General features: G+C 54.0%; 1 protein-coding gene across 13 annotated transcripts in view; it reads right to left on the reverse strand.

Annotated features, from left to right (window-relative positions):
* Window positions 1-26,669, reverse strand: part of MPRIP (myosin phosphatase Rho interacting protein) — a 175,583-nt gene that overhangs the window by 76,946 nt on the left and 71,968 nt on the right. For 10 of the 13 annotated variants that reach the window (XM_063799700.1, XM_063799697.1, XM_063799696.1 and 7 more), the window contains 4 exons: window positions 14,264-14,415; window positions 9,415-9,499; window positions 4,670-4,895; window positions 2,680-3,193 (listed from right to left, as the gene is read on the reverse strand). In XM_063799700.1, coding sequence (XP_063655770.1) covers window positions 2,680-3,193; window positions 4,670-4,895; window positions 9,415-9,499; window positions 14,264-14,415 — 977 coding nt within the window. The remainder of the gene's footprint in view (window positions 1-2,679; window positions 3,194-4,669; window positions 4,896-9,414; window positions 9,500-14,263; window positions 14,416-26,669) is intronic. The other 3 variants (XM_063799703.1, XM_024350457.3, XM_024350458.3) reach the window with 1 other exon arrangement.

Raw genomic sequence — 26,669 nt, forward strand, 5'->3', positions numbered from 1 at the left:
TGGGGATCCAGACAGAGGAGTCGTGGTGGAGAAGAGGAAAGGCACTTGCTACAGTCGCTCTGCATGGGGGCCTGGGGAGATCCTGTAAGACCACAGGCTCGCACACTGGCTGCCCTGATCTACTGGGCGAGGTGGAAAGTTATTACTTGGTGCCCTGGAAGCTGCAGGTGGGACAGCAAGCACCTTACTGGTCAGCACAGAAAACGGGGCCTGCACCCTGCAGCTCCAGGGTTCCCAGGGCACTAACCGCTGTGCTGAGGGCAGGGGGGTTAGGGCTACATGGGGAGCTGTCCTTGCTGCCAGTCACCAGCAGGCCAGCCAGGAAAACAACTTCCCCCACTCAGCAGCCAGAGGTGACTCACTATCCAAGAAACACTCTGGAAGTCTGAGGAACGGACACATCGAAGCCCAGAGCCGGTCAGGTTCAGATAGGCTTGCCTAGATGACTGTGGCTTGTCAAAAAACCAACCCTGTGGTCCCAGCAGTCTGGCTCCTGGGCACACCTATTGTGGCTGCCATTTCAGGTAGGTGTGGCCAATAATCTCTTGCCAATTTGGAGATTCTGCTCTAATCAACCAGGGGACAGGAATCCAACCAAGCACAGGGTGGGCTACTAGGGATCCAGTGAGCAGGCCTCAGAAAGCGACAGCAGCCAATCAGATGTCACCAGGGTCAGGAGAAAGGGATGCTGCAGTATTAGTATGCAGAACTGGTGGGGGGTGGGGCCAGCACCAGGTGAAAACCCATTCCCGTGTGGCAGTGCATGCAGAGTACAAAGCCCCAGAGACTGCACCTGTCCCAGGCGACAGGAGACAAGAACGAGTTCAAAAGGAGTCTCTCCGAGAAGAAGCCAAGCCAAGCAGGTGTGCTGAATGCTAATTCTGTGGTCTGGCGCTAAACCAGGACATAGCTGATCCTGCTCTGGAGCCACCACGACACACAGCCTGCTTGCCAGCCAGCATGAAGCCTCCCCTGCCCACCCACTGGCCTCCTCCTCTCTCTAGCAAAACCCTTTACTTATATATTTTCTTAATTGCTTAAAAGAGCATCCTTGGCATCAGTCCTGGATCACAGGATGGGAGCAGGGACTTCCCGGCTAAGGCCCCACTGGGATCTGCACCAGCTATCCATTGTTGAGAAGTCACCTACTCCTGAGCCTCAGTTTTCACATCTATAACTGGGGGCGGTAGTAACAGATCCTCATCAGGCTACTATGAAACATTAAAGCAGCCAAGTGCTTAGCAGAGCACCCTGGGGCACTAGGCAGGGGCTGGGAACCACTTGGCTGCCCTTCCTTTCCCTAGGAAGTCAACGTGTCATTTTCCTCTCACCAGCAGTATCTCTGGGAGATGCTTCCTTATCCTGGAGACTAACCTGCAGGCTCACAGGCCTTTTCATCTGGGACGTTTGGAAGAGTGGGTGGGCTGTCAGCCAATGGTGGGTGCTCAGAAGAAAAGGGGGCAGAATGTAAAGACACTTCCCTCCACCTGCCCTTCGAGGCACGGGAGCCCATGGCTGCCTTCACCTGTCCCTCCTGGTAGCGTCTCTAACTCTGAGCTCCAGGTTGTGGCTGGGGAAGGGAGGACACTCTGAGAAGACTTCCAGAACTATGGTTTGAACCTCTTTTCTGGACAGTGAACCTTGGGAACCTAATGAAAACTATGGGTCTTCTTCCCAGAAGAGTGCCTAACCCTAACTCTCTTCTGGGAAGAATACTGTGAAATTGTTTTATTGAGGGGGCAGGTCATCGTGGACCTCCAGAAGTCTGTAAGTCTATCCATAAACCGGGCTGAGGAACCCTGCTGTCAAGGCAAAGCCTCAGTATACAGATGCAGGGGTGCAAGCCTGATTGAAGGTGTGCTTGGGCACTTGCGTCTGGATTTGGGCTTGGAGGCCTCAGAGGACATCCAGCTCTTTCTCTAGTTCTCCAGGAAACTCTGGAGAACAAGGGCAGGGCAGGGCATAGGCCCTCGTCTTCTTAGGCAGCAGTCAAGTTCTGCACCTGTGCCCCTGGTCCCTGCCCTAGGCCCGGATGTCCAAACTTTCTCTCTCTCCAGCCAGTCGAAGTCTTAGAGGGCAAAAAGCAATGCTCCCCTGGAGGGCAAAAGCAATGCTATTTGGTGCTCAGCTGCTTCACAGGTTGCCTCGGTTTCCTGGGGCTGTGGCTCCCCAGGGAGCATGTCCTTGAGAGAGGAACCTGTGCTGCCCCCACCTTCCTGGGCATGCCTGTCTGCCTCTGAACCTCTCAGTGCCCTTTGCCCACCCTGGGACTGCCAGGGTGAGGAGCGCCTCTGTCACCACATGTAGCTCTAGGGACTCCCTGCCTCCATGCCACTTCAGAGAATAGAAATGGCCCAGGAGGAAAAGATCCAGCCCCACAAGGACCAGGCAGCTGAGAACCCATCAGGGAACCTTAAGGTCCCAGTCCTAGGAGGCACTGATGTGAAAACTGCTATTCTTGGCGTCGACCTCTGATGCTCAGAAATTCTGCATTCTGGCTACAAGAGCTGAGTTCTGGGCCCAGAGGGAAAATCCCCCTACGCTCTGAACAGAAAGCATGCTCCGCCAAGGGAGGCTTGGGGACTGTATGTGAGAGAAACAGAGAGTATGAGTGTATGTGCGTGGGTGGAAGTGCATGTGTGTGGGCCTGGGTGTTCAACCCTCTAACCTGCTCCTTACCTCCGCTCGTTGCCAAACAGACGGGCCACCTCCTCCCTGCCAGGGCTCCGGGCCCGAGTTCTACGCTCCAGCCGCCTTCTCTCCACCTGGAAGGCTTCTCGGTGGCTGATCCTGATGGCCTTAGGGACGTCGGCCAGGGTGGCATATTGCCTGCTGGCTTTAAAGGCAAAGGCGCTCCCCAGTCTCTCTGTCCCCCGCCCCCTAGTGCTGCCAGAGTCCACGTAGGCAGGTGGCTGGCTGGCCACATCCAGGGAGCTGAGGGAGATGCTGCAGACCATTTGGTGGGGGAGTCGAGGACCTGGGGAAGGAAGAGGACCACCGAGCTCCCGGGAGGGCGACTCGGGGCAACTGTACCTGTGGTTGGGGGTGCTGGGGCTGGGAGGGGAGAGCGGCGGGGGCAGCTGCTGTTCTTCAGCCTTCAAGTCCTGTTTGGTCTTCTCCAGAGAGAAGTAGCCGCTCTCCACCCGGACTTTGCGGCCACAGTCCATGCGGTCGCTACTCATGGCGCTCTCCTCTGGAAGAGACAGTGGGAGGGAGGAGATGCACTCAGCCTGCTGGCAGCTTTGCTTTGAGGACTTTTTTTTTTAAAGCCCATGTAGGATCCAAGCAGGGGCCTTCTCCACCTCCCGTCTCTAACATCCAGCACAGCCCACTCAAGGGCAGAGTGAGACGGAAAGAACCATGGATGGGAATGAAATATTTCGTGCATGCTTTTTTCTCTCATCCATCTCTCCCCTGCAGCTGGCTGCCTCTCAGCCAGACTGGCAGGCAGGCCCTGCAGTTCTAGTCTGGGGGCTTGGCTGGAAGATCAGATCTGTACCTCAGGACGCAAGACCCCCACCACCAACCACTTCTCACCAACATCAAGGGGGAAGCTGACAGCCAACAACAAGCCCTTCAGTCTTTTTTTTTTTTTTTTTTTTTTTTTGAGATGGAATCTCGCTCTGTCGCCAGGCTAGAGTGCAGTGGTGTGATCTCAGCTCACCGCAACCTCTGCCTCCTGGGCTCAAGTGATTCTCCTGCCTCAGCCTCCCAAGTAGCTAGGACTACAGGTGTGCACCCCCACATCTGGCTAATTTTTGTATTTTTAGCAGAGATGGGATTTCACTATGTTGGCCAGGCTGGTCTCAGGTGTTCACCTGACCTCAGGTGTTCCACCTGCCTCAGCCTCCCAAAGTGCTGGGATTATAGGCGTGAGCCACCATGCCCGGCCCCTTCAGTCTTTTAATGCATTCTGGTGGTGGGAAGGGGCAGGGGACTTCTACAGAAGTGAGACAGAGTGAATAGATTTTTGAATGGATAGGCCTGAGAGGAAGATTCAGACACCTTCCACCCAGAGTGCATGTAGAAGATGCAGACAGAGCGAGCTGGGCTGGCCCCCGCTGCTCACTTATTTTTAACCATCTAGACAAAATACAGATGGGAAAACCCAGCCTGTGTCTTACAGAGCCCTCTAGAGCCTGGGAACAAGAGAGACAAAGATGGAAGACCTGCTCCCGCTCAGGTAATTCCAAAGTGCTAAAAGATAGGGCACGAGGATGCCAACTGCTGCCTCCCCAGCACCCCTTCCCCTCCTTCTGCCAGGGGCCCAGGCAGAATGCGGATGGTGAGAGGGATGAGACTGACTGCAGCTTCTTGGGGCAGGATGCACACAGAAACACGATGGTGCAGTGACAGAGGCCTTCCCATCCACAGACCCTGCTGCAAAACGTTTTTGATTCTCCTGACAAGCAACTGGGGCTGACAGAACAGGAGCTGTCTTCCTCCTTTAAAGATGGGATTTAAGAGCTAGAAGGGGCAAGGCCAAGACTGGAGCCCGGGAATCTCAGAACATACCAGGCCAGGTGCTACCCCCAGGGCTGATGGACAAAGGGAATCGAGGTCCAGGCTTGCGACTGGGCTCTACAGACCTTGGCTGAATCCCCAGGGCCAGCTCTGATGGGAGGGAGGGCCATTCCCGTGCATACAAGCCAGCCTGGCCCCCGCTCACCTTCTTTGCTCTCTAGCCCAGGTTCCCGCAGGGAGCTGGCAGCAGGAGGCTGGCTCTGGCTGGGACTCTGAGCTGGACTCAGGCTGCTGCCATCTGGCTGGTCCTTGGTCCTCATTTCTTCCTGCCAGAGTGTGGACTTGGTGGTGGGGACTTTCTCAGCACTGGGGATGCTGCTGCTGCTGCTGCTGCTGCTGCTGGTAACAGCCACCTTGGCAGGCCCAGGCTCCTGGAGGAGGAGAAAGTGGTGTCTGTGAAGGTGCAGGAGCACACAGCTCAGGTTGGGTCACAGGTCCTGGCTGCCTAGCTATAGGGGGCACCCGGGCCAGCTACACAATGTCAGGGGCCTGGAATCTTCAGATACTGCCCCAAAACAGTGAGACTACAGTAGTTGCTTTGGAGTCTGTCATTCCTAGACATCCAAGACTCAAATAAGGTGAGACAGAACAGAATGAGGAAAGAGAACACACCCTCGAGACAGGTCCAGCATCATCTGTAGCTCCTTACAGTGAATGCAAGAACGAGTTCACAGCGCCCAAGTCTGGGCCAGCCCTGTGGCCTTACCCACCCTCTGCTTTTTGCCCCTAAGAAGCTAAAATGGAGTGCCCAGATGCTATGTGAAGGAAAGAGTCGTCAGATGCAAATTAAATGCTATGGTTTCAATGTCTGTGTCTCCCCACAACTCATGTGTTGAAATCCTAACCCCCAAGGTGATGGTATCAGGAGGTGGGGCCTTTAGGAGGTGATTAGGTCATGAGAGTGGAGCCCTCATGTACAGGATTAGTGCCTTCATAGAAGAGGCCTCAGAGAGCTGCCTTGCCCCTTCTAACATGTGAGGACCAGCAAGGGGGCCCTCACCAGACACCCAAAGTACTAGCACTTTAATCTTGGACTAACTAGCCTGCTGTGAGAAAAATTTCTATTATTTATAAGCTGACTAGCCTGTGGTATTTTATTATAGCAGACAGAACACACAAAGACACCAAATACCCCACTTGAATCTGCACACAGGCACACATTCACAAATGCATATACACATTCATGTGCACATGCTTGCTCTCTCACACTCACAAGCTCACACACAAAGCTAGATACAAGCCAGTAGCCCAGATAGAAAAGGTGTCAATCCCCAATCTCTCCAGGTTCTGGAAGTGGTATTGCTCCGAGGGAGAAGTGTTTGTGGGGCAGGCATTTAGGCAGATGCAGAGGCAGTCCTTGGGCAGAGAACCCTAACTCGACTCTGCAAACACAGAATCCAGACAACAGCAGGGCTGTGATCCTCAGCTGCTCCGCAGTGCCAGGTCACATCCTGGGCCCCAACAACGCTGCCCAGAGGGCTGCCAACAGGATGGCTTTGGCCCCTCTCCAAAAGTGAAGCACATCTCAGCTCTCTCGCAAAAGACAAGAGCATGATATACAAGTGCCCACTTCCCACTCCCATCCTGATGGCCAAGCCTCATTTTTAGAAACCCACCTTAGTCTCTCTCTGGCTTGGGCCCTTGGAGAGGCTGGCAGATGACACAGGTTCTTTATATGCATGTATGTGCGCACACTTGCAGATGCAGCATCACCACCAGACTATTTATCAATAGCCTGGCTGGGATCCATACATCCAGTCTCACCCACCCACCTCCCAAGGGAGGCCGCAGGCACTGACAGAAGAGGCAGCAGGCCCACACGCACACAGCCAGTGAGGGGCAGCATGGGGGTCTGAGTGTTTCCACCATGTGCTCCAGAAGCAGGAAGGCCATGGGGTGGTGGGGCACTGCCTTGGGTGGGGCTCTGGGTCCAAAGCTGTTGGCACTTTTGCAAGGATTCCAGGCCTCACGGACAGGATAAAGGCAGGGAGGCTCTTCCCACAGACCCAGGACGCACACCTGACCACCTACTCAGCTTAGGGCTGCCAGCAGACAGACTCCCAGGCTGAAGGCTCCCCTCAGAAGAAGCCAGCTTCTCGGAAGCAAACAGTGAAGGTTTCTCCTGACAAGTTTCCCAAGGGCTCCAATGACCCAAGGGGATGCCGCCCCAGGATGACCTGTCCCTGCACCAAGCACAGCATCCTGGGCTGCTTACCCATGGGAAACCAGCAGCTGTGCTGCCCTGGGAAGAAGACCCAGGGCAGAACCACCCTAACTGCCCACCCCGGCAGCAGCGCTTCCCCAAAGCACAAGTTGCTCTAGAGCCTTGCTTGCCAAGCAGGGCCTCTCTCTGCAGCAGTTTCAGAAGGCTCCCCACTTCCCTAGCAGGAACACGGAGCATGGCAACCAACGGGAAGGAAGAATTCTAACTTGGAGTGGGGGTGACAGTAGACATCCCAGTAAAAAACAGAATTCTTAAGGAAGGAGACACACATGTGGGCCTGGTGGTGCTGGCTGGGCTCACACTGAACTCAGAAGAAAGCCAGAGAAAAGCAGAAGAACCTGGGGGGCTGGGAGATGGAGGAGCGGGCCTCCTTCAGCTCCACCAGAGGAGTGGAGACCCGGGGCCTGCACACCTGGCTGGAAACACAGCTCTGGGCTTCCCAACCATCTCCATCCTTCTGCCCTTCACACCTACATGGGTCATCGTTTCCTTCTGCTCCAGGCTTTTTCCTTTATTGCCTGGAGCCCACGCCTCTCAGGCCACAGGCTTTGCAAACTCTTGTCAGGGCCAAGCCCTTCTCTTCTCCCAGGCCTAGACTCTATTGAGACTCCCGCCCTCAGCTGAAAGGCTGTCTGCTGCTCCCGCAGTGCGATCCTTGGCCCCAACTTCTGGAAGCAGAACCTTCCAGAAGGTCCCACCTGAGTTCCTTAAGGGGAGAAGCTGATTCTTACTGGGCACAACAGGCAGCCAACGCTTCAAGCTCTCCACTGGTTCAATCTGAAACTCTCCCGGGCCAACACTGGGCCATTGGAGAAAGAAGTATAGGGTCTTGGGTTCTCGCCTCTCCAGGTGCTCTGAAGGTGTGAGGTTTACCCCCAGCCCCACCCTAGGCCATGAGAATGCCTTTAGCATCAGGCTGCATGCAGAGGGGAGGCCTGCCCAAAGATCCCATCTCAACCATGGACCCTGCTGCTCCTCTGCAGTGCCCCCACGTCACCCCACAAGACTGACTTGACAAAGAGATGGCCTCTGATTACAATTCAAAGCTTCTGGAAACAAGCATCCTCAAATGGGATGCTCTCGGGACCAAAGGGTAGAAAGGAGAGACCCCGCAAGGTTGTCTTAGGAGGGGGCTGAGTGCAGAAGGCTAGGAACCCTGTGCTCCAGACTCTAAGAGACCCTCAGTGAAGTGGGTAACCTACCCACCCTGGGATCATGTGGCTCCTTCTACCAACAAAAAAGTTGAAGCTTGGTCATGGGTAGCTGTTTTGGGGAGCTGGGTGTCATGAGGGAGGGAGAGCAAGCAAGTTCCCTGGACTGGGCTGAGAGCGGCTTCTGCACTTGGAGTTACCTTATTAGAGGCAGGAGCTCCGCTTCTGCACTGTTTCCAAGGCATCACCATGGAAACACAGTGTAACCCTAAACGCTGTTATTCTGCCTGTGATTTTTTTGTTTCTCTCCAACTGGGAAGCTTTGGGGGATTTACGTATTAACTGCTGTTCCCCAGCAGGAAGCTCCATTTTCAGTCCCAGGAACCACTCTGTATTTTTCGCCGACTTCTTGCTAGCGACATCTCCTTTCCAGCAGATGTTGGCTTGGGTGTCCCCCACCTGCCTCCCTGACCCCAGGATGGAGGGTGGATGACCATGGGCTGAGAGTGGCCCAGGCTGACTCCATCAGCAGGAGGGCCAATACAGCAGCCCAGGGCAGGTATATCCAAGGGCAGCCCAAGGGGCTGAGGAGAGAAAGGGACCCAGACCAGTGCATGCCCCCTGACTTCTGTAGCCCGTGGGCTGGCTCTCTTCACTTCTGTGGGCCTCTGGCCTTGTGATGCCCAAGGGACCCCCATCCCCACCCTGCTCCCTCTCGGGTGACTATGAGCCTCAGGACTTGGGAAGAGTAGCGTATGGTACAGAGGGAAAGGAATTACATTTACTGAGAACCTATAATAGGTCCAAAACTTCCTTTCATGCTCACAACAATCTTGGCGATTAGGCAGCAACAGGCCTGCTTTGCAAGTTGATTAACTGAGGCTCAAAAAAGGTTACCTCATTCCCCCATGGCCCCAGGAAAGTGGGGAGTGTGGTAAGGCGGTGTAGGACCCTTCTATGCCCTAAGCCTTGCACACTGGCCAGGGAGGGAAGGAGGATCATGGCCTGTGGGGAAGGACTGGGCCTTGAGGGACCACCCCAGTCAGCCACGCCCTGCTCAGGTCACATGGGAGTTGCAGCAAGGGCCCCTGTGAGCTCCTTATGGGCCATACCACTCCAGAATTCTCCTCCCCATCCTACTGCATCCGGCTGCCTGCAGGGCCATCTGTGGGTGCAGAGTCCTTTTGACTGTGGCTGCAGGCTGCCCGTGCTGCCCCTCCCCAGCTGCCAGCAGGATAGCGAGGGGAGGGGTCACAGCTGTGTACTGCTAGCTGGCTGGAAACTTCCCTTGGGCAGCCCCAGAGCACACTAGCAGGCCACCCTGTCCCTGTTGTGGTTCCCCTGTGGCTCAGTGAGGATCTTGCAGATTGCAGCCCAAAGCAAGGATGTGCAGAGTTGGTGACTGCCTCAGCCCTGGCCTGACTGTGTCCTCACCCTCTAACCTCAGGGAGCCCTCACTTCTTCCCAAGCCCTGGCTCCACTGAGGGGATGCCACCTAGCAAACCCACTGCCTACCTGTGGTGTGGGGGGCTCCACTTTCCGTTTCTTCTTCTGATTCTGCTTGTTGGTCCGGGGATAGACCATGAGCATCTCCAGCCACCTGGGAAGAGAAAAGGAGACAAGTACCAGGTAAGACCCTGGCACTCGGGGACTAGGAGCCCTGGCCCTTGCCAGGTGGTCCAGGAGTAGAGCAGGGCATTGTCCCCAGTGACAGACTGCTATGCTAGGGCCAGAAGTGCCACAGAGCAAGCCTGGACGATGACCCTGCCACACCCACAGCAGGCTCAGGACACGACACAGACTCCGTGCTGGCAGAGAGGCCTGGCCTGGCCATGGCCTCAGAGCACAGGATGTGTAACTTCCATTACTGACCCTGTCTCCAGGGCCTGGAATTGCCCTAACACTGCTCTCCCAGAGTGGGCTTGGTGAGAGTACAGACGAGCTGTGCCCATTTAGGGCAACAGAGGCAGGTGCTGGCCCTGAGGCCAGAATCTAGGAGCTGTGCTGGTCAAGTTCCCACAATGGGTACTCTTGAGGGACTAGGGTGTGGGGGGTTGCTGAACTCCCACAGTCCCTGCAGAGGGAGGGTGCTGGGCACCCTGGCTTTGAGGAAGGCTGGGCAGAGCTGCCCAGGGACCCATCAGGGATTGTGTGTGGCAAGTTCACTCTGGATAGACACCAGGGGTGTAGCAAGGGAACACAGCAAAAGCAGGCGCTGCCAGCAGGACGACTCTGGATCTGGTTCTGCCACCATCCCAGCACAATCTTGGGTGGCTCCTGGCCCCTTAGGAGCTTCAATCTTCTCATTTCTGAAATCAGGAGCTAGATCAGATCATGGCACAACTACTTCCACCATATAGAATTTTACAACAGACAAAGGAACCAACAGCACTTGCCTTGCCAGAGCTGCCTGCCAGTCCTGTGGGGGCTAGAGGACGGGGGTGGGAGGAGCGGAGGGCAGTGTAGGTCCTGCCTCTGAAGCCCCAGCTCCAGCCCTGGGCTTGGTTGTGCAAGGGCAGCCCTAGTGTCCTCTCCAGAGTGGAAGGAGCCTCAGAAGACACTGCTCCAGGTCTTCTTTCAGCACCAGGGTCCACGCTGGGCCTGCTGGCAGCCTGGGCCCAGGGTTGGGGATGGTGGGGGCTGTACTGCTACATCCTGCTAGAGATCACACGGGTGCAGCACCCAGCAGCACACTGAGCCTGGGGCAGGAGAAGGGCTCGAGTCTTCTGTGCCCAGAGGTATTTCTTTAATTTGAGGTGGAGAGGAGAGGAGGGGAGGGGGAAAAGGGATAGAGGAGCGAAGAGAGGAAGAGGATGGGGAGGAGTGAGGGAGGGGAGGAGGACAGGAAGAGAGGGAAGGAGAAAATGAAGAAAGGAGGGAAGGAGGGACAAACAGACAAAGGAAGGGTCAGTCACAATCACTGGCTTCTGAGACAGCCTCAGGATGGGTGTGCTGTTGACAGGTGGTGGCGGCAGAGGCCAGGCTTAATGCACGGAACCACAGCAACAGAGCTGAGGGGCCACCCTCAGCCCAGCTCAGCCCACAGCCAGTGACGCTCGATTTGCTGAGAGAATGAATAAACACCTGCAATGCCAGAGATCCAAGCCACAGGTCCTGTGGGTCATTCCTCCACGGCCCCAAAACAAGAAAGGAGGCTGTGACTATCTGCAAAGCCAGCAGACAGGCAGGCCTTCTGAGGGTCCTGAGCCCCTCTCCTCCCTGGTCACACTTCTCATCAAGGCTGGCTGGGAGCAGAGGTCCCAGGAGAGGGCCTCGCTCATACAACCTGGGATGTTCACAAGCCCTATGGGATTAAAGAGGTTTGCCTTTCCAGTCTGCCATGGCAGCTGCCACTTCTTCTGACCACTCTGAGGTACTGTGCCTGCAGAAGGCTGCACTTAAAACTTCACCAAGGTGTGGAGCATGCTGGAGGTGCAGAACCCTGCCAGGTACCCCAGGCCCCTGCAGACTGGCCCAGGTTCCATCAGTCAGCAATGACTAATGGCCTTGCAGGATGGAACCTGGAGGGGAGGGGAGAAGGCTGCACCGCAGGTGCTCTGCTGACTACGTGGAGCTGCTGAGCTCTCCTGGGCTGGCTCCAGCAAGCCTAGGACTCGGGAGGAGTCAGGACAGCAGGTGTCTCATGTGGCCTCAGTCCCATTATGCATCTTAATCTCTGTTCAGACTGCAGTCTGTGGCTGGAGTCGCAGAGATGCAGGGTCCAGGAACAGATGATGGAATGTGTCCTCTGCACTTGGATTTCTCAAGGAAGCCCAATAGGAAGTGTCTAACATCATCCAGATGTGTTATAAATGTTAACAAAACAAACCCCAAGAAGAGAGGAGAGGGGTGTGAATATGGGACTGGTAGGTGCTGGGGCTCCCCAGATAGGGACGGCAGAGCCCGGATGAGTGAGAACGGGGGAGTGGGTAAGGTTAAAAGGCAGGGCAGGGAGAAGGGAAGTCCAGACTTCACCCAGCTGAGAGCACAGAGGAGCTCCCTTGCCAACTCCTACCCAAACCCACCTCGTCTAAAAGAGCTATGTAAAGTGTGGCCCAGAATCCTGGAAGTGGGAACTGGAAAGAGCTGCCAACTTCCTCTACCCAGGCCCAGGAGAGACCCGGCAGCCCACGCAGCTGTCAGGGCTATGCAGAGAAGACCTGGGAAGAAGACTGGGTGGGAATGCCCCCAACCCACCCAGCTCCCAGCTGCCTGGTGGAAGTGTCTGCACCTTCTTAGGGACCAGCTTTGATGTGACCAGAGAGCTCAGACCCAGAATGGCGCTCCAGAGCCTAGGGATGAGGTTACTGGGAAGAGGAGTTATAATGGGAAACAGAGGGAGGCAAGAGAGGGAGCAGAGGAAGGGGGCTGTCAGCGAGGGCAGGAGACAGAGGAATGGGAGAAGGAGGCAAAAGCACTTGTCCCCAGGGTGCACAGGCCACGCCTGACTCCCTCACGCAGCTGAGCATCCCAGCTTGTGGGAAGGTGAGGGCGGATCACGAGGTTATGCCACGTGAGAACCTGCCTGTTGGATACGAATTAACGTGGCCCACAACCAGGGCGAGGGGAAGGGGAAGAGCGTCAGGCAGCTTATTCTGGCTCTGGATACGCCACTGAGCCACCACACACGTGGGGCCCAGATGGCATGTGCACCCGGTACCTTGGTCCATTAACGATCTTGTCTACCCAAGCTGCATGGGTATGGCAAGCCTGAATATGCAACAGAAGAGAGCAGAGAAGTGACCCAGGAGAGGGGCTTGGGATGGAGTGAGGACCTCTGGCAGGACTTAAGCTGCCTGCTGGAGGCAGTCCAAATGCTAAACATCACCCTCTCCTAATACCACATGGTACAACACATACCTCTATGTGCTGGTCCTAGAACCAACCCTGCTCCAGACACTCCCTAGCTTGCCCTGGAGACCCAGGACTCCCATCCATCCCACCTGTTACCCACACCCTCCCTGGGACCCAGCTCCTGTGGAAAGGGTGAGGGTTTCCTAGGGAAGCCACCTGGGCAGAGGAAGCCTCGGCTGTGTCCTGCCCGGCCAACAGCAGAAACAGGTGTGAGCCAGAAAGTGCAGAAGGTGCCCCTGGCCAGGCTCCCGTCTCCAGGCCCTGGGTCTCCTCGACTGTACCACGAGGGTTCTTCAGAGGCCCTTGACATTCTTGATCATATGGTTCTGGATTAAGATTGTGGGAGACAGAAGTGCTCCTCCAGCTCGGCTCCAGGTGCTCAGAAATGCAAACCTGCCTCTCTCCAGGGGAGGACTCTAGGGGAGAGCACACCCCCGCAGAGAGCGCCCCCAGGACCCAGCACTGGCTCCTGGACGCCTTGCCATGTGGCCCTGGACTTCCAGCTGTGCTCACTCACCAGGCTTGGCCAGGCTGCAGCTGAGAGGCTAAAGCAAGGCTGGTGCTCCGAGTCATCTGTGTGTTCAAACTCAAGGGCTTCGTATTCCTGATTCCCTCTACTCTGTACTGCTACAGTCAGCCTGGCCCAGCAAGCCCCAGGTTTACTTTCTCCCAGAGCTTCTTAGACTCATGTGCCTCCTTCTCAGCCTTAAGCAAGACAGGGATTCTCGGAGATCCAGTTTGTGAGCTCCTGTCAGGCCTAATGAGCCTGTTCACCTGCACGGACTATGTACGGCTTTTCACCATGGCCCAGGCCATGTGGGTAGCAAAGAAATTCCCTGCTAGACTGGGAGCTCTGGGAAGGCAGATGCTGCCCTGGGCTCAGCACTGCGCTCAGGCCCCTGGACTGTGGGCTCTCTCAGCCTGAGCCAGTTCGCCACTCTCAGGGGACCTGGGTGAGTGAAACACTTACCCATTCTCTCCACTCACAGAAACCGATCTGTGCAGTGGCAGCAGAGTGGCCTGGGTGTGAGGTGCTGGGGATGTGACTGAGACACCTCCCACCCCCACCACCACTGACAGAGACACACGTGGACACAGCAGATAACCTGGCGCTTTCATAGGTGGTGGAGCCCAGTACCAGCCCTGGAAGGAGGAGCAGCCACCCCAGACTGGGGGAGGGCGTGCCCAGGTCATGTGCTTCAGGGACTGATCCCCTTCCAGGTGGAGGGGCAGGTGAGTTGGGGGTGTGGTGAGTGCAAAGGTGGGGAGGCCCGAGGAGGGTAAGGTGGCCAGAGCAAAGAGGGGCCCCAGAGGCTGCAGGTGGAATGGTGAATGTCCTGATTTCTGCTGTGCTCAGCACACAGCGGTGTTGAGAACAGAGACAGAGCCCAAGAATAGAGGCACACGGGGAAATAGACAACATCGACACTGCCACAGGGGCAGGCGGCCCATCTGGTGTTGGCCCTGTGGCAGGTGGTGGTGCCTTGTTCCACAGTGCCAGCATACTCACCCACTGACGATCTCCTTGGTCTCTGCCCGGATGAAATGCTCCTTCTCAGGCGTCAGAATACACAGGGAGAACTTCTGGCCCGTGCGGCCCTCCCCATCCACCACATCTGTGCACTGGTTCATGTTGATGGTGCCCTGAGGAAGGGTCGTGGGCTGGAAGAAGGCGGCAGAGAGTCACCCAGAGGCCAGCCAATGGGGCCACAGACGTCCCACAGCCCCAGGCCATTCTTGACCCTCCCAGCCTGTGGGGCCTCTAGGAGTGCTCTCCCTCACTCCAGCCCCAGCTCCTCTTCCTTTGTGCCCATCCCAGGGAGGACGGGGACAGGCCTGGCCTTCTCCAGAGGACACCCAGCTAAACATCCCTCCTACGTGGAGAGCGACATCCCACTTGCACTGGAGGGGATATGCAGGGGAGGACAGGATGGGGACAGCTGCGGTGACAGGGGCAGCCGAGATCCTGGTCTCAGAAGGGCTGCTGATCCCACAGAGAAGCAAGAAAAAGCTCCAGAGGAGGCAGTTTCAAAATAGCAGGGTTATTTTTAGAAGCAAGGAGGGGGCCAGAGAGAAGCCACATCCTTGAGAGCAGGCTGTGGGGTGGGTGCACTGTGCCTTCTTTAGAGGCGGCCAAGGAGCACGCCCGGCAGCCTGGCCCACGGCACCTTCCCAGGGCCATAGCAGAGCCCAGCAAAGGCTGCCACGCCAGCTCTGGCATGGCAAACAGTAACTTTTTTTCTTACAGCAAAAACTGTTACACACTGAAATTAGGGACAGAAAACCAAAAGCAGGAAAGGATGCCTTTAAGAAATCCCTACTGAGGCAAAGGGCTAAGCAAGAGGACCTTTATGGAGATGACTTGTTTAGCCCCGTACCCTCTGGCCTCTTTCTTACTCTCCCAACGTAAGGATGCTTTGGGAGAGCAGATGGGTTGCCATGGTTACCACCACACCAGGGGTGTCCCTGTCCTTAACACACTCCACACTGACTCCACCCCACTAATGGACAGCTGCTGGCTTCTCCACTGAGCACCCCCAACAGCCCACCATTTCCTTGTTCTCATTCTTGAAGAAGCAGAAGATGCTTCTGATCCATCTGAGAGGTGGCCTGCAGTTGGGCTGCCTTCCCACCCAGAGGCCATCCAGCCTCAAGCTCCTTGCTGACAGTCAATGGGGGCTTGGTCTGAAGAGCAGGATGCTGGGTCTGGTGCCCATGCTGAGCTCAGACCAACCACTCTCCACACCCCGACCTTCTTCCTTTCAGAAACAGGTTAGGTGCAACCTCCTTGTCCCTCCACCTCAAGCTCCTGTGATCTTCCTGTTACTTCCTCTGACCTACCTGCCACCTCTTTCTACACCCCTTGATGCCTGCCTGCAAGAGTCAGACCCGGGGGCTGCTGGCTTTGCAGAGCCCTTGCCTACATGGCTGCTGGCTCTTTTCTCCATGGTCAAATGTCCAGGTCCAAGAAGCCTTTCCTTGTGGGGTCTCTGGACTCAGCCATCCCCCGTGGGTCCAGCTCAGAAGGGAGGTGACACAGCAGGTGGGATGGAGGCTGGGCTCACAGGGAAGCCTCCTTCAGTGGCTTCACCCTTTCAGCATACACCACTGGCATCCTGCCTCAGCACTGACCCTGGGGGGACACGAGGAGGAGCCACATTCAAGCCCAGCTCAGTGCTCTCCATCAGTGGAGTGGCCCGCAGGTGTCTCTTCCAGACACTCTTGGAGGGTCCTTGAGAAGGAGCCAGGAAAGGGAGATGGGTAGGGTTGCTCTGCAACCAAGCAGTGGGTGTTTCTTGAGAAGGAGAGGGTAGAGGAGGCAGCCTCAGACCCCATCTTTATGTTAGTCCAGGAAGCCTGGATCCAAGCCCCTGCCACCTTCTGGTTGGGGAGACCCACACTGAGTGCTATGGCCACAGCCACAGGACAGGTGGGCCTTCCTGCCCAAGGTGGGGGTCCTGGCTTTCCTAATCTCCTTTCTCCAGCTCCAGCCCCTTTACTCTTATTTGACAGAAATTCTCATCCTGGGCATCCTGGCATAGTGCAGGTGCCTGTCTGAACCCTCTGGGCAAATGAAGGGTTGCTCTGACTTCCCTCTTGAGCCCAACACCCCCATGCAAAAGCGCACCCCACCTCCACCTCCCTAGACAAGGCATCTTGTCTCTCTGAGGTGGACTCTCTTGTTTGCTGAGGAAACTCCATGGACCACAGTGAGGACTGGATGACATGAAATGGTAAAGTGGCCAGTGCACTCGTTACTAGAGTGTCAGAAGCCATCCTGAAGGAACCACTGTGGAGGCAGAGGGGCTTTCCTAAGGTGGCCCTTCCTCTCTGGTCTTTGACTCCCACCCTGGTCCTTGGGACCGTGGTCTCAAACTGCTGACAGTACAGGCCCTGGATGAGCTGTGTATCCATACCATGGTGCCAGTCTATTATGAGTGTGCATGCGTGCGCACACACACACACAGAGACATATGTTAGATGGAATATATCAACAGAAATTCCAAAGTTTTCTTCTCAAGGGATCATCCACCGGCCCCCTGGAGGCACAGACCCCACTTTGAGGCCACTGTTCCAGGGTTCAGTGTCACCAAATTGCTCACTGTCCCTGAAGCCCACTCTTCCCTCTTACGCAGTAACTGTTTGGGCACTTGGCCCCCAGCTGAACAAAGCCCCTGCTCTGCTGCTGAACGTGGTTGTGTCTCAGCCTCACCAAATGAGTATGAAGCAATGCCTTCCACCTCTCCACCTCTCTGGGCCTCAGTTTCCTCATGTGCAAAGTGAGGGTTCTACCTCCTTCCAAAAAGGATTTCAGAAGCATTAATAAAAGGCAAAAACATACCAAGCTGAGCCGGGACTGAAGGAAATTAGCATGTATTAACTACCTGTGTGTCAAGATTTCACAGTTACACTCCCTTTCATGCCCTCTTCAATATTACTTACTGTGAGGCGGGCATCACCTAACCCTATCACACACAGAGAAAGGAGAGCAAATGGGGGTAAATACGTTATCAAAGAAGGGAATATTTTAACTCCAGAGCCCAATCTATTTCCATGGAGGAGGGAAAAAAAACTTCCTGCTCTTAATCAGATGTTCTCATTTTTATTTAATCCTGGTATTAACTTTTCGTTTTCTTTTTCTTTCTTTTTTTTTTTTTTTTTTTTTTTTTTTTTTTTGAGACGAAGTCTCGCTCTGTTGCCCAGGCTGGAGTGCAGTGGTGTGATCTCAGCTCACTGCAACCTCCATCCCCTGGGTTCAAGGGATTCTCCTGTCTCAGCCTCCCAACTAGCTGGGACTACAGGTGCATGCTACCACACCCAGCTAATTTTTGTATTTTTAGTATTATATTTTTGTATTTTATAGTAATTTTTGTATTTTTAGTAGAGACGGGGTTTCACCGTGTTGGCCAGGCTGGTCTCAAACTCCTGACATCAACTGATCCGCCTGCTTCAGCCTCCCACAGTGCTGGCATTACAGGCGCGAAGCCACCGCCCCTGGCCTAACTTTTCTTTTTAACAACAGCTTTATTGAGATATAATTTACATACAATTTACCTAAAGTGTACAGTTCAATGGCTTTTAGCATCATGTTCACAGAGCTGTTCTGCAATCAAGTGCAGAACATTTCCATCTCCCCCTGAAAAGCCATTCGCAGTCACTCCCCTTTGACACCTGTCCCCACCTCAACAACTGCTAACCTGCTTCCCGCCTCTGTGGATGCATCTCTTCTGGATACCTTGCATAAATGGAAAAATCTGGCTTCCATTTAGCATATTTTCAAGGATTTAGCATATTTTCAAGGTTCCTCCGCATTGCAGCATGTGTCAGTCTTTCAATACTTTTTACAGCTGAATAACGTTCCATTGTGTGGCTATACCGCATTTTGTTTATCCATTCATCCATTGATGGACATTTGGACTGTTTCCATTTTTTGGCTACTGTGTATAGTGCTGCTGTGCACATTCCTGTACAGTGTTCCTGTGCTCTCATTTCTCTTGGGTGTGTACCTAGGAGCAGAAGTGCTGGGTCATATGGAAACTATATGTTTAACTCTGAGGAGCTGCCAGACTATTTCCCAAAGTGGCTGTGCCATCTCACATTCCCACTAGCACTGCATGAGGGTTTGGGACTAACTTTTTAAATTGTATTTATGTACTGCTTCTAACCAGCACTCTTGGAAGACAGGTCCAGGTACGTACTGAGGACCTGCTATAAAATACCTCCCTTTGGCCGGGCGCAGTGGCTCATGCCTGTAATCCCAGCACTTTGGGAGGCCAAGACGGGCAGATCACGAGGTCAGGAGATCGAGATCATCCTGGCTAACACGGTGAAACCCTGTCTCTACTAAAAATACAAAAAATTAGCTGGGCGTGGTGGTGGTCGCCTATAGTCCCAGCTACTCGGGAGGCTGAGGCAGGAGAATGGCGTGAACCCGGGAGGCGGAGCTTGCAGTGAGCCGAGATTGCGCCACTGCACTCCAGCCTGGGTGATGGAGCGAGATTCCATCTCAAAAACAAAACAAAACAAAACAAATAAACAAAAAGCAACAAAATGAAAACAAAAAATAGCTCCCTTCGATTGTGGAGAGAAAGGAACACTTATACACTGCTGGTGGGAGTGTAAATTAGTTCAGCCATTGTGGAAGACAGTGTGGCAATTCCTCAAAGACCTAAAGATAGAAATACCATTTGATCCAGCAATCTCATTACTGGGTATATACCCAAAGGAATATAAGTCATTCTATTATAAAGACACATGCATATGTATGTTCACTGTAGCACTATTCACAATAGCAAAGACACGGAATGCCCATCAATGATACAGACCAGAGAAAGAAAATGTGATATATATACACCATGGAATACTATGTAGCCATAAAAAAGAATGAGATAATACCCTTTGCAGGGACATGGATGGAGCTGGAGGCCAGTATCTTTAGCAAACGAACACAGGAACAGAAAACCACACAGCACATGCTCTCACTTGTAAGTGGGAGCTAAATGATGAGAACATATAGACACATGGAGAGAAACAACACACACTGGGGCCTTTCAGAGTGGGGAGGGTGGGAAGAGGGAGAAGATCAGGAAAAGTAACTAATGGGTATTAGGCTTAATATCTGGGTGATGAAATAATCTGTACAACAAACTTCCATGACACAACTTTACCTATGTGACAAACCTGCACTTGCACCCCTGAACTTAAAAAAAGAAAAAGAAAATAGCTCCCTCCAAGTCTCAGTAGTGCAGTGTTCCCTTCCCCTGCTGCCGATGGGGAAGCAGCAACGACAGCACCAGCACAGGCGCAGGGCACAATGGTGCTCATGTTTGCACCCATGCCCTTGAATACCACGCACTGCTGCAAACTCTTCCCCTGTGTCCTCTCACTGAACATTCCGAACACACTATGAGGCAGGCACTACTGTCACTCCCATCCCGCAGACAAGGAAGCAGACTGCTAAGAAGCTAAGTGCAGTCATGCACCGCACAACGGTGTTAGTCAACAGCGCCCTCTATGTTTTGCTAGGTTTGGATACATCAATACTTGCCACTGTGTTATAACTGCTTGTGATATTGCCGTATATGCTGTACAGGTTTATGGCTTCGCAGCAATAGGCTCTACCACAAAGCCTAGGTGTGCAGTAAGCTGTACTGTCTAACTTTGTGTAAGTGCACTCTAGAATATTTACACAAGGACCAAACTGCCTAAGGATGCATTTCTCAGGATGTGTGCCTGTCATTAAACAACGCAGAACTGTAATTTAGATTTAAGGTCACAATGCTAGGAAGTAGCCATGTCAGGATTCAAACCCAGGCACTCTGGTTCCAGAGCTGGTCCCCCTGCTGCTCTGCACTCAGCAGCATTTCCAGACTGAACAGACTCAACCAATGGCTCCAGGGAGCCCCTCAGCCAGCACCTGTCCCCTCCTCTGCCTCTGCCTAGGGGGCAGGACACAACCATCTGTGTCTGGGTAGGCCTGAATCTTGTGCTGCGAGAGTAAGGGCAAATATCTAGGCTGTAACCCAAATCCAGCCAGAAGGAACGCCTCAGCTCTAACGCTGTCAGCAAACCAACTCTGATGAGCTTCCTGCCCTAATTCTATACCTCCAGAGGTCAGGAATCCAGGTTTCCTAGGAGGCTGAGCTTCACCTAGTTTTGTTTGATTCATTTTCCAAAAAAGAGATGGTCCTCTGTAGGCCATCGACTCTGCTATGTCACCAAGTTATGGGTTCAGCCCCCACATAGCCCTCCAGCTATCTGGAGCCTCTGGTCCTCTTCTGGGCTCCACCCTACCCCAGCTAAGGGGCAGAGTTGCTACAGGCTGCAGATTGTTTAGGCAGGAGCACACAGGACTAAGGCTTCTCTCCAAAGAGATGAGCACACCCTGCTCCTCCTGCCTGTCCTCTGTCCACAGGCCCACGGGAGGCTGGAAGCTCTGTGCACTGCAGCCAGGGCATCTTGTCAGAGGGCAGAGTGACCTTCCTGGGTTAGGATAATACTGCTATAGCAGCCTCTCCAACCGGGGACTCTCCACCACACCCCTGGCCCAAGCAGAAGCACTTTTGGGAAAACAGGCCTTTGTTTCTTGTTGACCCCATGAGTGTGGGAAGGCAAGCTTCTAAGAGCCAGAGGGAAACAAGAGGAAAGTAAGCAGAAATATGGTGAGAGGCTGTTTGGCGTTATCATCAGGAGGCCCTTCCTTCCAGGCAGCTGCTGTTACAGAACCAGTCGCACGTGAGACCTGGGTGGGAGTCTTCCCTTTATCCCCCAATCCCTCATTCAGACCAGAAAATAGAGACCCAAGAAACAAAGGCTTTCCCCTAGGGCAAAGAATTACTCCCAAAATCTCAAGGTCAGAAAGGGGATTTCAAGGTGAAACCTGACTTCCCCCCACACCTGAGGTCCTGAGACAGCATGTTTCACAAACTCATCCAACCAAGGCCCACAAGGAACACCACATTCACACCATGATGAGCACACACACAAGTGCACACATGCACATGAAATGGAAAACGGTGAGTCAGTATTTCTACCATGTGCACTGTATTTATTATTTTTTCATATGCACTGTGACCCACTTAAGGAGTATGAAAAGCTTTGTCTGCAAACTTTGGGGCTGAGCAGTCGCCTTGCTCATCTGCACTCTGGCGGGGACAGGCAGCTCGGCACGTTCCAGGGAGGACACAGGGAATTGCCTTGCAGTAGAAGCAGGAAGTGTATTCACCACTTCCTGGGTGCTCACTGTGGCCAGGCCCTGAGTAGCTACAGGTACTGATGACAGCTTCAGGAGGCAGGCACATCATTGTTCTGACTTTCAAATGTACAAGCTGGGGCTCCAAGTGGTTATGGGACGTGGCACTCTGTGGGGCCACCCAGAACAAGTCTGGTCCTCTCTGACTGGCACCCTTGCCCCTCTCTCCTTGGCATGTTTCCTCCCTGGACTTAACAATTGTTTGCACAAGGTCATGCCTAAGTTTATCAGAGAAACTGTAGGCAGGGCTACCCAGCCTGGACCACGTGGAGACTTGCCCAGCACGGCTCCTGCCTTCAGCCTGGCACTTCACTGAGCTATGGCCTGATTAGGCAGCGCCCAGGCAGGAACACCACCTCCCTCCTCCCTTGGGCTGGTGGGCTGTGCTGCAGACACGGTCTGGCTGCTCGAGCCAGGTCTAAGGAGAGGCCCCTCCTTTCTTTGGAATTCAGGACATTGGCTCCAGAGTTTTCTCAGGAAGGAACACAGCCCTTGGGGAGCACCAGCTGAGTTCCTAGGCGCCCCCGGAACCCACATCCTGGGAGGCACAACACAGGAGCAGGGCTCATGGGGGCTGTGTGGCTGGCTCAGGTCAAAGGTGGTCTCCCAGCTCTTCTTGCTGCAGCAAAACTGCTTCTAGGAGCCCGATCTAACAAATCACAAGCCCCTCTCTTTTGAGGAGGTGCTGGTGACTACCCCAAAGGCCATCAAGTGTAGAAAGGGCACTTAACTCTTGGCCCAAAGTCCCTCTGGGGCTGCAGACCTCCCCAGGGAGCAGCACTCTCCACAGACAGATATCCCCAAAGCCCAAGTCCTCTGAGGAAACTGGAAAGAGCCGCAGAAAAGGGGTCATGATCCCATGCAGGCCCAGAGTAAGCAAAGCCTCTGCCTGGCCTCTGTGCCACAACTCAGAGAAGTGTTAGGCCAACCACGCCTAGGGACTGACAATGGGCCTAGCAGGTACCCACCAGGCAGAACTCCCTTCCCCCTTCCCAGTCGTCACCGCCAGTCCTGGTGTACTCCACAGTCCTCATGGTTCAAAGGGCAGTTCCACAATCATCCTCCACACTGTAGCCTCCTGAAGCTGCATGGAACAGCCCCTAGGCTGGGCTGAGCCCTCATCCCAATGCCTGTCCTCAGGTGTCAGGTCTGATTCCAGGTCCTATCACCTCCTTGGGAAGGGAGCCATGATTCTGCACTCTTCCCCACCCTTCAGGTGTCCCACATGAAACCTGCATGCTACAACCTGGCAGACCCCAGAGAGGGTCCTGCAACCCCAGAGGGACTTTGGGCCAAGAGTTGGATGCCCATTCTACACCCGATGGCTTTTGGGGTGGTCCCCAGCACATCCTCAAAAGAGAGGCTTATGATTTGTTAGATCAGGCTCCTAGAAGTAGTTTGGCTGCAGAAAGAAGGGCCGGGAGACCACCCCATGACCTGGGCGAGCCACACAGCCCCCGTGAGACTCCCAGGACCTTAGGCAGCTTTGGCCAGCCAGGGCTACCTAGGCTGGACCTACAGCACAGGCCAGGGAGACCAGCTCATGGGGCTTCCATCAGCCCAGGACAGGAGGGAGAGCTGGAGCCACAAACCACTGCTCTCCCAGCTGTTTCCCTCTGCAGAAGTTCTGAGATCTAAGGTAGACTCTGAGCAATCTGTTTTCAGAGCTCTCTAGCCAAGAAGAGCCTACCCTTGGAGTCAAGTCCTAGCTCTGCACTCACTAGCTCTGTGATTCTGGGCAAGTTGCAAATTGTGAGCCTCAGTTTCCCTAATGTAAAATGGTAGTAAGTATAGGCCTCGTTTTGATTGTAAAATGGTGTAGCTATTGTGGAAAACTTTAGTAGTTCCTCAAAAAATTACAGACAGTTTCCATATGACCCAACAAGTTGATTACTGGATATATACCCAAAAGAACAGAAGACAGGTACTCGAACATATACACAAATCATATCGTAGCAGCATAATTTGCGATAGCCAAAAGGTGGAAACAGCCCAAATGTCCATCAGTGGATAAATGGATAGACAAAATGCAATATTCATACAATGGAATATTATTTTATTCAGCCATAAAAAGAATGAAATCCTGACACATGCTCCAACATGAGCAAACCTTGGAAACATCACGCTAAGTGAATGAAGCCAGTCACAAAAGGACACACACTGTGTGACTCCATCTTGGTGAAATGTTCAGAAAAGGCCAACCCATAGAGAAAAAGCAGAGGAGTGGTTGCCAGGGGCTAGGGGAGGGGAATGAGAAGTGGCCTAATGTTTTGGCCTAGAGATTTCCCTTTGGGGTGATAATCTACCGCCTTCTGTCACAAGACTACAAACGATACTGCACAGCTGAAGCGGGACTCGAGCTCAGGCTCGGGATGGCACACCCGTGCCGCCTGCTGCTTCTCAGTGCACATCACCACTCTCCTACCAGGCAAGGGTGGTGGTCAGAAGACGATGGGTTCAACAACTTTCCTCGAATGCTTGGGAAGGAGGGAGGACAGTGTCGGGCATGTTCCGTCTTCTACCCTGTGGCAGAGAGGCAGGGCTCAGTGGACTGAGGAGCTCTGGGCATCATGGGCCACCGTCTTCTGCAAGGGGAGGGGGCACATCCTCTACTCAGAGACCATGGCCATCTACTTGTGCTAAGATGGCTGATAAGGGCTCTTGAAAACAATGGACCAAGCCGAAGAGTCAATCCAAAAGGCAGCTGAGTACCGCGCAGATTCTCCCTGTGCCTCTCTGGCCCTTGCCTTGGGGCCCTGGGGAGCACCAGAGGCTGGTTTCCCAGGCCACATTCCAGGGGAGAGCAGGGTCTGCCCCTCTGCTGAGCCCCAGGCTGACAGCACCTGGCCCCAGACACTACCTGCAAAACATTTCTGACCCCTCTCCCCAGCTGCAGATGCATGCGGGGCAGGCCCTTTCCCACTGCCCACCAATACAGACTGGGGACTGGCAGGACGGAGGCCTCAGACCTGTGATTCTGGGAGTTCCATGGGAGGCTTGGCTAGATGAGGCCAGCTGGGAACACCTGGTACACAGCGAAGAGGCCCATGGGTTCTACCCTCCTAGGCACAGCAGCGCTGGGAGCCTCAGAATGATTCAACAGGAACAGCCCCAGAACCATTCTTCATGAACATAGATCCGGCCAAGCCAACCCACAACTCGACTGCTCCAACAGCTCCCAGCCCAAGCTCTGCTCCCTGCACCAATTGCCCCACCTTGCCTCCTGGACCTACTTGCTGGCCTGGGTGACCCACGGTTACCCGCTGCACAGAGCAGCCTCCTTTATCACTGTCCTGCCGGAGAGGCCTGCCTGGCACATCTCCCCTCCTGGATCATTGTCCTGTGCTCCCTGAAGGGAGCCCCTGTGCAGAGACCATGGCCCATCCACAGGTCTGCCCAACTGCTCTGCATACTAAGCCACAAGGTGCCTGATAAAACTCCTTGTATTTACTCTATACACCTAGGTCAGCACCTCCCAATATGTGCTTCAGTAAACATTTCTGAATGATGGAACAAGCCAACCCTGCTAGATTTATATTATAGATTTAATTATAATATAAATATTTGATTTACTTATATATGTAATAGATACGTTTTATTTATAAAATAGAAACCATCATTTTAACCAAAATCCCATATTCATTAAGGGTTAACAGGATGACATGTGTGCAAAGACCAGACAGTGGCAGGCTCTGCAGGGCATGAGGTAGAGAAGCTGTCTGGAAAGAGATGCAGGCCCCTGAGGAATGGCCTTTGCATGATCAGCACCTAGGCCACCAAGGCCATGGTGTTGGTCTGAAGCCACCACCCCAGCCTTGGGCCAATGACTCTGCTGCAACCAGCAGATGCTAAAGTTGTGAGATGATGCTGCATGACTCCATTTACATCAAACATCCAGGACAGGCCAATCGATAAAGATGGGAAGCAGAAGGGGAGGAGTGGCGGTGGCAGCTAAGGGATGCAGGGTTTGTTTGGGGGTTGATGAAAAATGCTCTGAAATTAGATTGTGTTGGTGGTTGTATAACCATGTGAATATCCTGAAAGACAATGACCTGTACACTTCAAACAAAACAAAACAGAACACTGCACAGATAACAGGGAGAAACCACAGGCTCAGCAGCAAGCAGGCCAGGCCTTTCAACAGGCCTTCATGGCTCCATCAGGAGAAAGAGCTCGCCTCCCTGCCAACCCAGGCCTGGAAGGCCCTCTATACCCCACCTCTCCCTGACGTCTGGACGTGGAAACTCAGGCCCAGGCTTCCTAACTCCTAGCCCACCACAGCATGCCGCCTCCATCACAGAAGAAGCAGGAACCATGCAGTCAGGGCCAAAATCCCGAGGCCCTACCTTTCCTTCCCTCTACTGGAATGTGACAGTGGGTGTCACCGCAGACGCAGAGCTACCGCTCCCATCCCAAGCAGGCCCTCTTCTAAGATTCAGCTCTGGCCCCAGAGACAGTGCATGCTTTCTGAGGCATTCGTGGATTAGCAGGAGGGGGCCTCCAAGATGTGCAGCATCTGCTAATGCCAGCAGCAACAATGCAGTGTGGGCCTCGCCCCAGCCTTGGTGCTGCAGTGCGTGGGCTGGGCCTTCTGCTACAAGTGACTTTGCGGGATGCTGAGGAAATGACCCGTTCAGGGCTTTCCCAGGGGCATAGTTAGAACCACTAAACTACTTTTTTTTAATGGAGAAAATAAGAAAACAAGGACCCTTTTCACTTGCTGCCAAGACCAGGAAGTTCCTCCTCACACCTGCTGTGCCAGGCTGGCCTGCTGGCTTCGGCCGCTGCCTGGGCAGTGAGATACCAGGGCCCCCGCCAAATGGCCAAGGGCCCTCTGCCAGAGGAGCTTCCCTTGGGAGCCCTCACCCAGTTAAGGCCCACCTTCCTTCTAAAACTGGTAGGGGGAGGGGGGTAGATGGGAAGAAAGTGGGAGAGGCATGGGAACTGGGGAAGAACAGCTTTTCATCCCCCTCACCCACCACAATGGTCAGCTAGCAGGATCCACCAACCAAGGGTGACACTACACCATATGCAACAATGAACTTGAAATGGAGCAGACACCTCAATGCAAGAACAAAGGCTATAAAATGCACAGAAGACCAAGGAAAAAAGCCCCGTAACACTGGATTTAGCAACCATTTCTTGGATATGACGCCAAAAGCAC

This window comes from Pan troglodytes, chromosome 19 (genome assembly GCF_028858775.2).
Source record: "Pan troglodytes isolate AG18354 chromosome 19, NHGRI_mPanTro3-v2.0_pri, whole genome shotgun sequence".
Classification (NCBI taxonomy): Eukaryota; Metazoa; Chordata; class Mammalia; order Primates; family Hominidae; genus Pan; species Pan troglodytes.